The 15,126-nt window shown below is 41.5% G+C and overlaps 1 protein-coding gene across 1 annotated transcript in view; it reads right to left on the reverse strand.

The window, feature by feature from the left end:
* Positions 1 to 15,126, reverse strand: part of OGDHL (oxoglutarate dehydrogenase like) — a 75,665-nt gene that overhangs the window by 8,353 nt on the left and 52,186 nt on the right. The window contains exons 16-20 of the mRNA XM_032231520.1: positions 7,882 to 8,060; positions 6,454 to 6,525; positions 4,869 to 4,994; positions 2,187 to 2,259; positions 571 to 734 (exon numbers count right to left, since the gene is read on the reverse strand). Coding sequence (XP_032087411.1) covers positions 571 to 734; positions 2,187 to 2,259; positions 4,869 to 4,994; positions 6,454 to 6,525; positions 7,882 to 8,060 — 614 coding nt within the window. The remainder of the gene's footprint in view (positions 1 to 570; positions 735 to 2,186; positions 2,260 to 4,868; positions 4,995 to 6,453; positions 6,526 to 7,881; positions 8,061 to 15,126) is intronic.

Genomic DNA, 15,126 nt, shown 5'->3' on the forward strand with positions numbered 1-15,126 from the left:
GCTTGCTCGGAAGCTGAAATACATCAAGTAAATGAGATGAAGAGTGTGAAGTAGAGGCGAGAGGTAAGGGAAGAAGAGAGGGATAGGAGAGGAGGCAGGGGGAAGAGGAGGAGAGAAAGGAGGAGTGGAAAGGGGAGAGAGGAAGGGGAAGTAGAGAAGAGAAGGATAACAGAGGGAAGAAAGGAGGTAGGGAGGGGGAGGAGAGGGAGGAGGAAGTGATGGATAAGGCACAAAGATGGTGTATGGAGAGCAGAAGAGCCAATAATTGTTTTTGGGAGTTGATGGTAAGATGAATTGATGTAAACATTTAATAATACAATACGATGTTGGCTATGTAATAGTATGTGATTATATGTTATAAAAATGAAAAAAAACTTTATATACAAAAAAAAAAACAAAAAAAAAACAACCAAGCTCAGAGAGCACCAAGGACTCCTCACAAAAAAAATGAAAATAAAAACAGTTCGGTGTTTGACTAATCAAAGAATCAAAGCTTGATTCTAATTACCACATAAATGTAAAATTGTTTCTAAAAGAAATGTTCTAGAGTTTCTATGGTACACGCTTTACCTGCTCCAATCGGATTATAGCCACTGCTTTTTCCAGATCTTGATTTTTCCTTTCTTTAACAAGATCATAATACACTTTCCCAGTACAGAAAATCACCCGATTCACATCCCCAGGAGTTTCAGCGGCAACTCCTTCCTCTGCAATCACACGTTTAAACTTGGTACCTAGGAACAACACACAATATTGGACTATAAAACCCAAAGATGAAACATTAACGTGATTAGTAGACTAAGAGGAATAATAGTATTCCTTATTCTTCTGATTCCACATTCATGATTTTCTGCAGAGAAGTTCTAGGGCAGGGGTGTCAAATTCGATTTCACTAAGAGCCGCATCAGGGTTGTATTTGACCTTGAGGGCCAGATGGGCATGGCCAGCTCACGTCATTCATGTCAGGGGGCCCTGTGGTGGCCTGGACGGGGCTCCAGTTGTCTCTAGTTCTGTTTTCAGCTGCAACAGCCTCCTACAGCCCTCTGCCAGTGAAAATGGAGCTCCATTTTCACTGGCAGAGGCACTGCGGGCCAATCTTTTGCTGTTTCCAGAGCGGCCACCGGGCCAGATTTAAGCACCCAATGGGCCAGATCCAACCCCCGGGCCTTGAGTTTGACACCCTTGTTCTAGAGAATGGACAATGCAGAAAGCTGCGCCCTTCCCAGAGGATCAGGCTAGCATGGGGATGAAGTTAGATCCTGCTGGTCCAGAATCCCAGGAATCAGTTTCTACAAGATCACGGTCCATATGTGTGTGCTTTCTTGACCAGTATTTTTAGTGGTTAGGGAATTCTGAAATTGAATTGCACACATCTTAAATTTCCCACCTGCAAATATGTGTGTAAGATTAAGCATACATGTAAGCTTGCTTATATGCACGTTTGTTTGTTATTATATATTATTATATACATACTGATATGTTTGTTTAATCTTAAACACATACATGAGATCACCTTTTATTTTTTATAGACCAAAAGTCAACGTAAGCCGGAATGGGGAATTCTGAGAGTTGAAGTCCACAAATCTTAAAGTTGCCACCTATATATATGTGTGTAATTTAAACACACATATAAGCTTACTTATATGTATGTTTGTTTAATCTTACAGGCATACTGACATGTATGTTTAACCCTACACACATACATGAGATCACCTTTTATTTTTTTATTTTTTATAGCCACAAAACCAACATGAGCCAGAACACTGACAAATAGGCATTCAGAGGAGAGACAGGGTTTCCCTCTCAGCTGATGGGTCATGGCAGGATAGGATGGTCCAGTCAGAGAGGACGTATTGAAGGATACCCGACTCCCAAGTGAATACAGGCAGGATTCCACTCTCGTTCCTCCCAGCAGCTTCAGCAAAACTGAGCCCCATCTTCAGGCGCTTTGGTGGGTCGCTATTTTCCTTCCACCCCCACCCCTACCCTGCTCTCCACATGGCTGCAGATGCACTGGATTTGAGCAGGGGGACAGGAAATCCCGCAGGGTCAGCTCAAAAGCCTGAACTGCTAGAAGTTCTGATTGCCTCCCCTGTTACACAAGGGGCAACTGTAGTATAATTCCATGCAGTGTAAGAAGAAGCAAGTCACAGCAAGCAAAACGTTTGCAAAACACGTAAATCTACCTGGCACCATTTCATCAAAGCTAGATTTTGCTTCAGGATGTCTCAGCAACGACTTAGGGGTGAAGATAATCAGCTGTAAAATCATTAAAATGTGAGTTTGTCACCAGAGTCAGTACATAGTTTCCAATATATTCAAGCAAGCATTGAATCAAAGGCAGAATTGTTTACAATTCAGAGACGTCTTGGGTGAGACCGTAAGAGAAACAGCCCACTGAAAATGTCCCTCTACTAATCAGTTAGATTAACTTGGGTCCTGCTCTTAAATAAAGTTCTGCAACTCCCGCCCACCCAATTATTTTTAAAGATAGCTCAAAGGAACCTCCCAGTTTGTTTCATGAATCAAGGCCACCACCACCAAAAATAAAATAAAAAATAAAAATGAAATAACCCAAGGTTCTATGGAAATTTCCAAACGGTTTCCACCAAAATACCATGTTTCCCCGAAATTATGACATGTCCTGATAATAAGGCCATGCCACATTTTTCTGGTGGGTAAAAATATAAGCCCTCCCCCACAAATAAGCCCCCTGGACAACCCCCCACCTCCGGCTAGGCAGAGCACCGCTCACCAACCTAGCGGTATCCCAAAGGTGCCAAGCCGCGGGAATCAGGGAGGGGAGGCAAAGGTGATCACGTTGCTTAGTGCCTTCGGGATACCGCTAGGTTGGTGAGCAGCTCTGTGCCCAGCTGAAGAGGGGGGTTGCCGGGTGGCTACTCTCTTACGAGTGGGCTTCCAAAGAGCCGGGTACAGCCTCATGGGCGAATGGCTGTGTTGCGCTGTTGTAGCAGCGCAGCACAGCAGCCATGAAGCAACCACACTCATGAACAGCCACCCAGCAAACCCCCTTTCCAGATGTGCACAGCACCATTTACTGACCTAGGGGTATTACCAAGCTGCGTGAGCACCTGTTCGCCGCCGCCCGGCTTGGCGCCTTCAAAATGGCAGTGAAAGGCGCTCTGCACAGCTGGAGGGGGGGTTGGGCGAGTAGCTGTTCCGCTCACGCTCACGTGCCTGCCAGCCTCACGATGCATGGCCCAGCTCTCTCAGCAGAGCCAGGGCACCTCCGCTGCCACCGCTGCTGCCACCGCATGACTTTTTCTGCAGCTTCCAAACTGAGTCTTCTGGCAGTGGCCACTCTGGGCATACGCTCTATGGCTGTATGCTCTGCCGGCAGCTGCCCCACAACCATAGAGCGTACGCCCAGAGCAGCCACTGCTGGAAGACTCAGTTTGGAAACCGCAGAAAAAGCCATGTGGTGGCAGCGGCGGCAGTGGCAATGGAGGTGCCCTGGCTCTGCGGAGAGAGCTGGGCCATGCATCATGAGCCTGGTAGGCGCGTGAGCGAGAGCGGAACAGCCGCTCGTACAACACCACCCCCTCCAGCCATGTGAGCACCATTCACTGCCATTTCGAAGGCACCAAGCCGCAGAAGCCAAGCGGCGGCGAACAGATGCTCATGCAGCTTGGTGATACCCCTAGGTCAGTGAATGGAACTGTGCCCGGCTGGAAAGGGGTTTGCTGAGTGGCTGCTCATGAGTATGGTCGCTTCATGGCTGCTGTGTTGCGCTGCTGCAACAGCGCAACACAGCCATTCGCCCATGAGACTGTGCCTAGCTTTTTGGGAGCCCGCTTGCAAGAGAGCAGCCGCCCGGCAACCCCAAAACAATAAACCCTCCCCTCATAAGCCATATTTTGTCTGTAAAAAGAAAATAAGACCCTGTTGTATTTGTGGAAGCTGCAATTGGCAGAATAGAAAAATATCTCTGAGAATTGAATCCTGCAGTTTTCACTCCTTGGAATTCCTGGCCCCTTCCTTAATAGCCTGGATATACTGGAAAAGGTGGGAAAGCTTTATCAGCTTTTATATCAAAGGGAAGGATAAATATCAATATTCAAAACCGGCAGAAAAATAACATCCAGATAGGAAGACCACCATTGAGCCCAACATTTCTGTTGCTAAGTGAGACATTTGTTAAGTGAGTTTTGCCCCATTTTGCAACTTTTCTTGCCACAGTTTTTAAGTGAATCCCTGCAGTTCTTAAGTTAGGGTTGTTAAGTGAACCTGGTTTCCCCCACTGGCTTTGCATGTCAGAAAGTTGCAGAAGGGGATCATGTGACCATAAGACACTGCAACTGTCATAAATATGAGTCAGTTGCCAAATGTCTGAATTTTGAGTATGTGATCAAGAGCCACGGTCGTAAGTGTGAAAAATGGTCATGTGACTTTTTTCAGTGCCATTGTAACTTTGAACAATCACTAAATGAACTGTTGCAAGTTGAGGACTACCTGTATAATGTCCTCATTGTTTCCATTCTTGAGGTCACTTCTGGGATATCAGTCTGGTCTTCTCTCATGCAACCTCTTGCAATCACTAATTTGCACACAATTGTGGTGCTGTGGTGGCGCAGTGGTTAGGATGCAGTAGTGCAGTTAATTCTGCTGACTGCTGGCTGCCAGCAGTTCAGGAGTTCGATCCTGACTGGCTCAAGCTTGACTCAGCCTTCCATCCTTCCAAGGGGGGTAAAATGAGGACCCAGATTGTTGGGGACAAGAGGCTGACTCTGTAAAACCTCCTAGAGAGTGCTTTAAAGCACTGCGAAGAAGTGTATAAGTCTAAGGGCTATTGCCAGTGCTATTACAGGCGATGCATAAATGACAAACGCAACCATTTCACGACTTACCGGTTTCCTGAAGGGCAACAGTATCTGCCTTCGGAGGACGTGGAAATAGCTGGCTGGTGTTGAGCAGTTCACCACGATCCAATTGCAGTCATAGAGCTGAGAAACCTCAAAGTCATCTTTGAATTGCTGGAGAGGGATGGATTGGAGGTATTAGGAAGTCGCAGGTGGCTTTCAGGCCATCTGCTAGGGTCGTTTGGCTTTTCTAAGGGCTTAGAGACGGGTCTCTGGGTGAAATGCAGCCTTTCCTTCAAGGCTGGTCTCAGTCAGAGGAACCTATCAAAAGGTACCCAGAGAGCAGAATTTATCCGTTGCAGTGAAACATGGCCCCTTGTAAAGGACCACAAAGATTCCTGCTTTCGTTTGTGTCTTTAGAAGTTGTGCTCCGTTATGATTAATGTCAATGTAATTATTTGGAGGTTGTTAGGAAAATAAACTATCAGCCTCTGCTTTGCTTGCTTGCTATTGGCTGCCATAGTAACGGGGAGGGTGGGGACTTATGGTATTTGGGAGGGGAACGGCTGGTGCTAGAGGAGATTCATGAAGGGAGTTTTGGTCTCACCATCTTCTGCGCATACTGATGGCTTGTGTTTAGGTTTGATCAAGGTCAACCGTCTCTGAATACCATAAGGCCACTTGAAGATGCACCCCACACTACACCATTGGGAGTTGCAGATTGGACATTGGGTTGGGGTTATTGGGGAGAGGGCCTGGGTAAATGTTTGATATGTACACGTTTGCGCCTTTTTGTCTCAGATCTTGCTTTTCTTTAGCTGCTTTCATTTCATGTCTAGTAAAAATTGCTTTACCTCTACTCAAATGGAGTTTTCTTTCTTGGATACTGAATGAGGCATGCCTGACATAAACTGACATTTTTCAGTTAGGAGCAATTTTGTGTATAAAGGGTAGGACTCCACAAATAGAGTCTTTAGTCTTGGGACCCAGGATTAAATCCCATTCCTCTGTTCCCACTAGGGAAGATCAATCTACTCTTAGCAACTAGCCATGAAACTACATATATTTCCAATATTTGGGGTTCCCTGCCTTTGAAGTGCCAGTTTTTAGGAAGGTGAGCAAACCCATAGTTAATTTCCCTGATATATTTTAAAAACTGAATATTTCAGCCAAAGCTTCTCTGGATAAATGTAATGACTGAAAATACTAAATTGTAACCTATTGTAAATCATGTGGCAAATCTGCTAAGATCAAATAATTTGACTGGTGGCTATGAGGTCTTGTTTGCTGTATTTTGAGTTCCTGCATCAGGTAAATAATACGTATTAATTGGCCCACTATCTGTCCGTGCACATTTTATATTTTACTTATATGTGGTGAACCTAGTTGTGATTTTTTTGATTTCTTAGCAAGGAAGATTATAATGAATATATGCAGAGGGGTTTTCTTCCCACTGTCAAAAGAAGGTATGCTTAATCCACCAGATAGTTTATACACTGGCTTTTTTTTTTTTTTGCAAGCCTGCTCAATTAATATCATTGGTGGTCTAAAGCCAGTGATTGATAGGAAACATTATTAACATGGATGAAAGGGCAGGGGAAGAGATAGATAATCAATCAATCAACCTACTTACAGGGAATGCATCGGGATCATCGTTACTCATCTGAAGGAACCTCTCCGGCCTGGCTGATGAATGCTCCGGACCCTGATAGTTACAGCATTTGAAGGAAAAGAAGTTTAATTATCTACCCTCTGAATCCAAATAAAATTGCCATTTGGGGCAGAATTGCTCTGGCAAAAGTGCAATACAAAATCAACAGCTACAAAGGACCGCATGATATGCAAGCTGGTCCAGCAAGATATTTTAACAGTAGAAATCCTGCTTGAATCATGACATGAATTTATATCACTTGATTCAAACAGTTGAGCTGTAGCCTTTGCCACCGATGGCTGCCACGGAGATTTAGTAGCTCATTACTATGTGTGTATATTGTAAGTGTGGAACGCTTTATAACTCTAAAAAATCTCTCAGCCTCTTACTAGACTTACTAGAATGAGTGGGGCTTATTCTCGGTGTACATTAAATCCCCTAGAAACATTTGCCATCTTCTTCACTAATATTTTTATTCATCGCAAAAGATTCACACTACAGAAGAACAATGGAAGGTGTGAGGATTCCTGAATCAGAATGGGGAGCTGGACCAGGGGACCTCAAAGTCCTCTTCTAATCCTACTCTTCTATGAGCCTATTTCAAGCTGATGGAACATAGAATAATAGGGTTGGGAGGGGCCTTGGAGGTCTTCTAGATAACCCTCTGCCCAAAGCAGGAGATTCTATACCAGTGATGGCTAACCTTTTTGTTCTTGTGTGCAGAAAGCATGTGCATGACCATAACGCAATGTGCATAACGCATAATACATAAAGTAATGCGCAACTCCCTTGCATATGCCCCATTCATGCATATGCAACCCCCCATGTGCACTCCATGCATGTGTGTGCGACCTCCACACTCCCTCCACCCCCACGCATGCATGCACAATCCACCGCATGCGCTTGCCTCTTGGACATGCACACGCAACATCCACACATGTGCCCCCTGTGCAGGCATGGCAGAGATCCGAAAACCAGCTGGCCGGTGGGAGGCATGCGCGCCTGCGTAGTGGAACTGAGCTGATCTTCAGAGAGGGGTCTGCATGCCAACTCTGGCATGCATACCATAGGTTCGCCATCACAGTCCTGTACCTATTTGGGACTCTCTTTCAGCTTCATGAGGTAGATACACATGACCACAGAAAGAATAACAGAAAAGCAGAGTAACAGAGTTGAAAGGGACCTTGGAGGTCCTTCAGTCAAACCCCCACCCACCCAAGCAGGAGGCCCTATATACCATTTCAGACAAAGGGCTGTCCCATCTTTTCTTAAAAACTATATTTTAAAAGGGTATTTAAACAGGAAAGGCAAAATACGTAGGGAAAAAATGCATTATTTCAAAGCTTCAGTAAGGAAACGAATTGCTTCCTGCAAGCCCGGAAGTCTTATTGCAATTGGCGAAAGGCCTACCATTCCTTCCATTCCGTGAGGCAAAAGAAGGACGATTCCATTGTGACGGACCCACTTGGCTTGGCCAGAACTGATGAACTGGTCAATGATGCACTGGGCGGTGTTGTGAAAATCACCAAACTGAGCTTCCCAGCATACAAGCGCATTGGGACTCGACATCGCAAAACCAAGTTCAAAACCTAAGAAAGCAAGAAAGGAAAAGGTTTGATTAAACCCAACCGTTGCCCTAGTGAAAAATACAGGGAGTCCTTCTTTAATGACAACCCCCCCCAAGTGAGACCGGCAAATCAGACGTTAAGTGAAGCATCGTAAAACCATGCCTGTGCTTAGGATTGGACTTCAGCTTTCCTTTCCTACAACCTGCAAAGGCTGTAAAAATGTGACACACAATGTTACTTTTTTATCATTTTTGTAACTGCAAACAGTCAGTGGACAAGAATTGCCTGTATCTATAGTTCAGGATTGAATTATTGAACACTTGATGTGTAGCCAGTGATGTGCTAAATGTCTGGAGGATGGGAAACCAGATCAGAGAACATCCAGAGCCCAGAGAAACACAATTAAGATAAGATGACCTTTATTGTCATTTATCCATATACACAATAGCACACATTAAAATGAAAATCCAATGCCCCGCTCTCGAAGGAAGAAATGCCACCCACTGAACAATGTCACCATCCCAAGGATGACAATAACAACATAATAGCAGTAGCACCACAAATGCCAAGTTATACAAAAATGATACCAAAACGTATATTAATTACAGTCCATTGTAAATACTTCCTGTCATGCTTAGACACGCTGGAAACAGAGTTCCCAGCCAGGATCAGAAGTTAAAGTAAGGTCTTATTAGTTCTCTTAATCGTTATTAATTAATAGAAACCTTCCAAGACAACTAGACACAAGAAGTTTTTTCCCGAACACCATCACTCTGCTAAACAAATAATTCCCTCACCACTGTCAAACTATTTACTAAATATGCATTACTATTACTATTAGTCTTCTCATCGTTCCTATCACCCATCTCCTCCCACTTATGACTGCAGGATTGTAACTTTGTTGCTTGTATCCTTATGATTTATATTGATATTTTTTAAAAACAATTTTTATTTGTTTTTGAACAAGGACAAACAAACATAAAAATAAAAATAAAAAACCATCTTTCATTACAAATTGTAGAAAGTATGTCAGTTGGTTACAGTATTTCCATGCATCTCTTCCATAGTCACCACCTGCCTTTCATATCAAATCGCATATTTTAAATTCACCTATATTTATGTATATCACAATTATTATATCTCAACCTTAATTTGACTATAATTGTTTTTACATCCTTTTATATATAATATTCAAAATCTAGAATAGGATTATATGATAACATTCCATTAAATCATCCTAAAATCATCCAATCACAATACATCTTTATAACATATTCTAGATACAACTTTTAAACCCCCTCTCATAATCTCCATGTGTTGTTTATATAAAATTTCATATTATCAAATTAATATATCTATATGTATTGTTATCATTATTAATCATTATTTAATTATAGCTTTGTCGCTTCATTTTATACATACTACTAGTAAACTAAATTTAGCTTAATTTTTTATTATACATTTTCATTGCATCAACCTGTATCTTTCCAGTAATAGTACGATCTTATATCTCTTGCCATTTGTAGCATTAATGTTCTAGTTATTTTCTTAATAAATCTTGTATAAACTTCTCTTGGCAACATGTTATTCCTTTCGTATCTCATAAAAGCTTGAAACCCAACATCTGTTCTTTCCATCAGCTTATCTTTGGTTATCGCTAATGCTTCTGTCAAGATTTCTCTCCTTATCTCCATCAATTTTTCTCTCTTTTCTTCTTCTGTGCTTTAAAGTCTGGGGTAGAATTCCAATCCATCTATCTCCCCTTTCCATATTCCGCTCTTGCCATTACCAACCACGCTCACTTTGTTGTCAGTATCTACAGTTTACTTATCTCTTTGCTCATTTTTTCTTCCCTCTTTTGAACTCTGTCCTCCACTTTCTTCATTTGGTAAACATCCTCAGTTTCTCCATCAGTTTTTCTGTTTTGTATTCCATATTCTCCAATCTCTTTTCAATTCTCTCTGTCACAACTAATAGATTTTGAATTTCAAACATAATCATTTGCAATGTTACAGTTTCTTTTTCCTGCTGAGCCATTCTTTTAATTTTGCAGAAACTGCCACTATAGGGTTCAAGGCTATTTTAATAAACTTCAAACAGGTTCATTTGTTATCTTTCAAGTCAAAATGTTGTCTTCCCTGGAAAGAAACTGGATAACACAAGTTAAATGCAGATCAATCCACCACCTACAGTTTTCTGTGTTCAATCTTAACAACTTATTTTTTTTTCTTGGGTAGTCTCTTCCTCTAATAATAAAATTTCCTCACCCAATTCAACACACTTTCTCTTTCTGCTTTTTTCCTGTTCCAGAGCTGTTCCAACTTCAGCAGCTTCATTAGCTGTGTTTCTGTTGGCGGAAAAAAGGGCTATTCCTGGATCTTTCAGGGACTTTGCAGAGTCCCTGAGATCAGCAGGAGGTGCCCTTCTCAATCACCGTCTCTGCGGGACGGTTTAGGTCCAAATGGACTGTCCAGTGGCAGACATTCAACTGCGATCTCGGAGCACCAAGATCGCACATTGGCCTGAACAAAACAAAATAAATGATTGATCATTGTTAATTTTAATTCGCATTTTTTTAAAAAATGTTATTGTCAATTCTAATTGGGTTTGTTTGGGATATTCTATTTAATTTTTTTTTAACTTTTGTATTATGTGTTTCTTTTAATGTTGTACGCCGCCCTGAGTCCTTGGGAGAAGGGCGGCATATAAATCTAATAAACCTAAATCTAAACATTGTGCCGTCACGACGTCAGCTCTCCTCTCATGATTTATATTGATATTGATTGTTTCCTGATTGCTTATTTGTACCTTATGACTATCATTAAGTGTTGTACCTTATGATTCTTCACAAATGTTTTGTTTCTTGTATGTACACTAAGCCTATGCACCAAAGACAAATTCCTTGTGTGCCCAATCATACTTGGCCAATAAATAATTCTATATTCTATTCCTTATGGTTTGTCTGTCAAAAAATCTTCTACATCTTCCATGTTTCCAGCTCGGAAATCATCATGGTTTCTGAAACTTGAGTTCTCAGCCTTTGTATTTAAACTAAAGTAAGTTAAACTAGTTTAGAAAAACTATACATCAGTTAAGAAATGTCACAGGTCTGGGAATAAATCTAGCCTCTGTTTATTTGTATGGTATACTTATTGACACACTATCTATGGAGATAGAAAATTAATTCAAGTAATGTAGAAAAAAAGTGCAGTATGCTTAAAACATGACATGTGGATACAGGCCAAAGTTGCTGCAGTTTCAATTCTTTAAAGTGGTCGTATTCTAAATTTATCTGGAATGCTTTCAAATGTTAAATGAATCTCTCCCCCCCCCCCGCACCCTCCCCCCTGCTACAAAATGATTAACACATTTACGGTAAAATACTGACTTAGAAAAATCACTAAAAGAACAGAACAAAAAATTACTATAATGACCAGCACAGTTCTTGCACCGCTATTGTTCAAGCACAATAATAGCCAATGGTCAGAATAGCTGTGATCTCTCTGCAATTCTGTTGTGTTGTGCCACAGTACAAGATTTCAAGCAGAGCTGGAAACTTCATGAAAACATTAAATGACACTAACCTAGTTTACTTTTTAACCCATGACAACGCCAAGCTATTTGTCTTTATGACTCCTGTGTTGCTATGACAGATAATGTCTTTTAGATTAAATATATATATATCCCCCCCCCCCATTTCTCTCTCTCGTTTTCTGCCCTCGAGGTATCTTTTCCTAAATGCTTGCACTGAAATAGGTCACAAGATTGGTAAGGGTACAAATGCATTGTGTGTTGCCCATTAAGATTTTATCTTCAACTTAAGTCAAAGGGAGGGATAAGAATACAAATACTTGCTCATGTGATGTGCTAACAGATGATTGTGTGTGTATCTTCATAAAGGACTTAGATGGGGGAATAGAAGGGGAACTAACCACATTTGCAGATGATACTAAGCTGGCAGTAATAGCCAACATCCCAGATGAAAGGCTCAGACTTGAACACTGGGCCCTATATAACAAATGAAATTCAATGTAGAGAAAAGTAAAGTCCTACACTTAGGTAAGAAAAACCAAAAGTACACATATAGACTGGGCAAAACTCTATAAAGCCTTAGTATGACCACACCTAGAATACTGCGTCCAGTTTTGGTCACCGTGCTGTAAAAAAGATGTTGAGACTCTAGAAAAAGTGGAAAGAAGAGCAACCAAGATAATTAGGGGACTGGAGACCAAAACATATGAAGAATGGTTACAAGAACTGGGCTTGGCTAGTCTACTGAAGAGAAGGACCAGGGGAGACATGAGAGCAGTCTTCCAATATTTGAGGGGCTGCCACAGAGAGGAGGAGGTCGACATGTTTTCTAAAGGACCCAAAGGCCACACAAGGAATAATGGATGGAAACTGATCAAGGAGAGAGAGTCAACCTAGAAATAAGGAGAAATTTTCTGACAGTGAGAACACTTAACTCATAGAACAGCTTGCCTACAAAAGTTGTGGAAGCTTCATCACTGGAAACCTCCAAGAAGAGCCTGGACTGCCATATATCAGAAGTGGTATAGGGTCCCTTGCTTGGGTGGGGGGTTGGACTAGATGACCTACAAGGGTAATAAAGAATAAACTCAGTTATTCTGTTATTTCTGTTATATAAATACCCTGTTCTGAATAAAAAATCCTCAGGTATACACATTACAAGTATTGGAGACTTGATAGATTATCCCGAGAAGAAAAAAATTGTCTTCTATGAAGATAAGCTGGTAAGGGTGACTTCAATATAATGTTTTAATTAATTATTTGCAGGTCGGCCGGTTCATTTAAGAAATGCTGAATAATATTTCAAAGTAGGTAAAATATTATGGACTAGATTTGAAAATACGAGAATGAATGATATATTATTCCCCACAGCAAACAGAAGCGGAGATGGCTAAACTGATTCTTTTATCCAAATAAGAGATGATATTTAATTTTGCTTCTATTTTGAAATTGCTTCCAGATTTTATGTTTGCAATGCAAGAGAATAAACTTTGATTCTGTTTTTGTAAACTAGACAGGCTTATTGTTATAGAAATGGCTTGGACAGAGTGTTACGTAAAAGCAAAAAGTTGTGGTTGTATTGTTACCTTCTATCATGCTAAAGAGTGTCCGAAGTCAGTGCCTTTTTCTTTTTTTTCTCTCCTGCTAAACTGCACCCACTTTTTCCCTCTGTCTCCTATTACTTTTCCATGGATTTTTTCCCTGTATTTTATATTTTTATAAACTATGAGAGTATTCAAGTAAAACTAGAATGATGTGGAAATTTGATAGGGAGTAATTAAATAAGCTGGAATAGTAAACTTCCAATTGTAGAATTCATTTTACATACATACATACAGGGTGGGGCATAACCTTTTCCTAGGGGGTCACAGCAAGATTGACAGCAGTTTACAACTTCCGCGACACCTCATTTTAAAGCCCATAAAAAACTGAATTGAATGAGCTATTAAATGTTAAATTTGCTTTAAGAATGGCTGGAAAATTCGATTCGGAAGAACAAAGGATCATTGACAGAATAAAATGCATTGCCTTTCGAGAGGCTCGCGATGCTGGAGCGACGTTTATCAATCGAAAATGGATTGCAAACAAATTGAAACGTCATCCGGATTGGGTTACTGATAATTGGAACAAAACAGCCCAAGAATGTTTCACAAAATTTGGAGAAGGGCGTCCTCTGCAACTGTCCCAAGAAAGCAAAGCCATCATTGCAACTGGCAGTCGCAAACAACGAAAAGGAAACCGAAAAGTGGCCCAAGAAATCCTTCAAATTCGTGGAAAACGAGTTGATCAAAGGACAATCGGCCGATATCGAGAACGAGAAGGTTTGAAGCCATTCCACGTCATTTGCAAACCATTGAAAACTCAAACACACGTTCAAGATCGGCTTTGGTTGTGCGATTGGTTGTCTGAATGGACCGAGGAAGATTTTCTTCATTTGGCGCCATCTGACGAATTCTTCATTTATGCCATTCGAAAACCGAATTTCCAGAATGATCGAATTTGGGCTAAAGACGTCGACGACATCGCCAAACATGAACGATATCGACAAATCGTTCGCAATCCGACTTGCATCGGGATTTTCGTCATTTTCACAGCCAAGAAACTGCATTGGGTTTTGAAGGATAAAGGGGAATCCTGGGATGGCAGTTATTTCCGTGAGAAAATTTTATTGGAGAATGTCATTCCATTTCTCAGTGATCCAGACAATGTCTTGGTGGTTGGTGAGGCTGTCTTTCTTCATGACAAAGCTCCTTGCATGCATGCAAATGCGACTCAGCAATTGTTAAAGGAAAACAATGTCGAATTTTGGGGCAATGACGTCTGGCCGGGAAATTCGCCAGATCTCAATCCGGCAGAGAACATTGGGGCCATAATTAAGGATGAAGTGGAAGCTCTGATGATTCAGGAGCAAGGTCAAAATCGATATTCGGTTGAAACTTTGAGAATGAATTTGGAAACTGTGTTGAAAAATCTGGAAAATCAAACAGAACTGTTTGAAGATTTGTTGTGTTCTTATCCACCTCGTTTGAATGCTGTTCGAAGGGCTAATGGTGGTCATACTGACTATTAAATCGTGTCAATAAACTCAGTTTTTGATGGGCTTTCGAATGGTGTATGAATTATTTGTGTTGTTATTACAAGTGTTGCTGTGACCCCCTAGGAAAAGGTTATGCCCCGCCCTGTACATACATACATACATACATACATACATACTAACAGAGTTGGAAGGGATCTTGGAGGTCATCTCTCCTGCCCAAGCAGGAGACATACACCATTACTGACAGATGGCAGTCCAGTCTCTTCTTGAAAGCCTCCAGAGATAAAGCTCCCACAACTTCTGAAGGCAACTTCTGTTCCATTGGTTGATTATTCTCACTGTCAGAACATTTCTCCTTATTTCCAGGTTGAATCTTTCCTTGTGCAGTCTCCATGAAGGAGGCGATGGTGAGGCCCCTCCTTAAGAAGCCTTCCCTGGACCCAGCTTCTTTAGCCAACTATCATCCGGTCTCCAATCTTCGCTTTGTAGTGAAGGTTGTCGAGAGTGCGGTAGCACGTC

This window comes from Thamnophis elegans, chromosome 15, assembly GCF_009769535.1.
Source record: "Thamnophis elegans isolate rThaEle1 chromosome 15, rThaEle1.pri, whole genome shotgun sequence".
In the NCBI taxonomy this organism is placed as follows: Eukaryota; Metazoa; Chordata; class Lepidosauria; order Squamata; family Colubridae; genus Thamnophis; species Thamnophis elegans.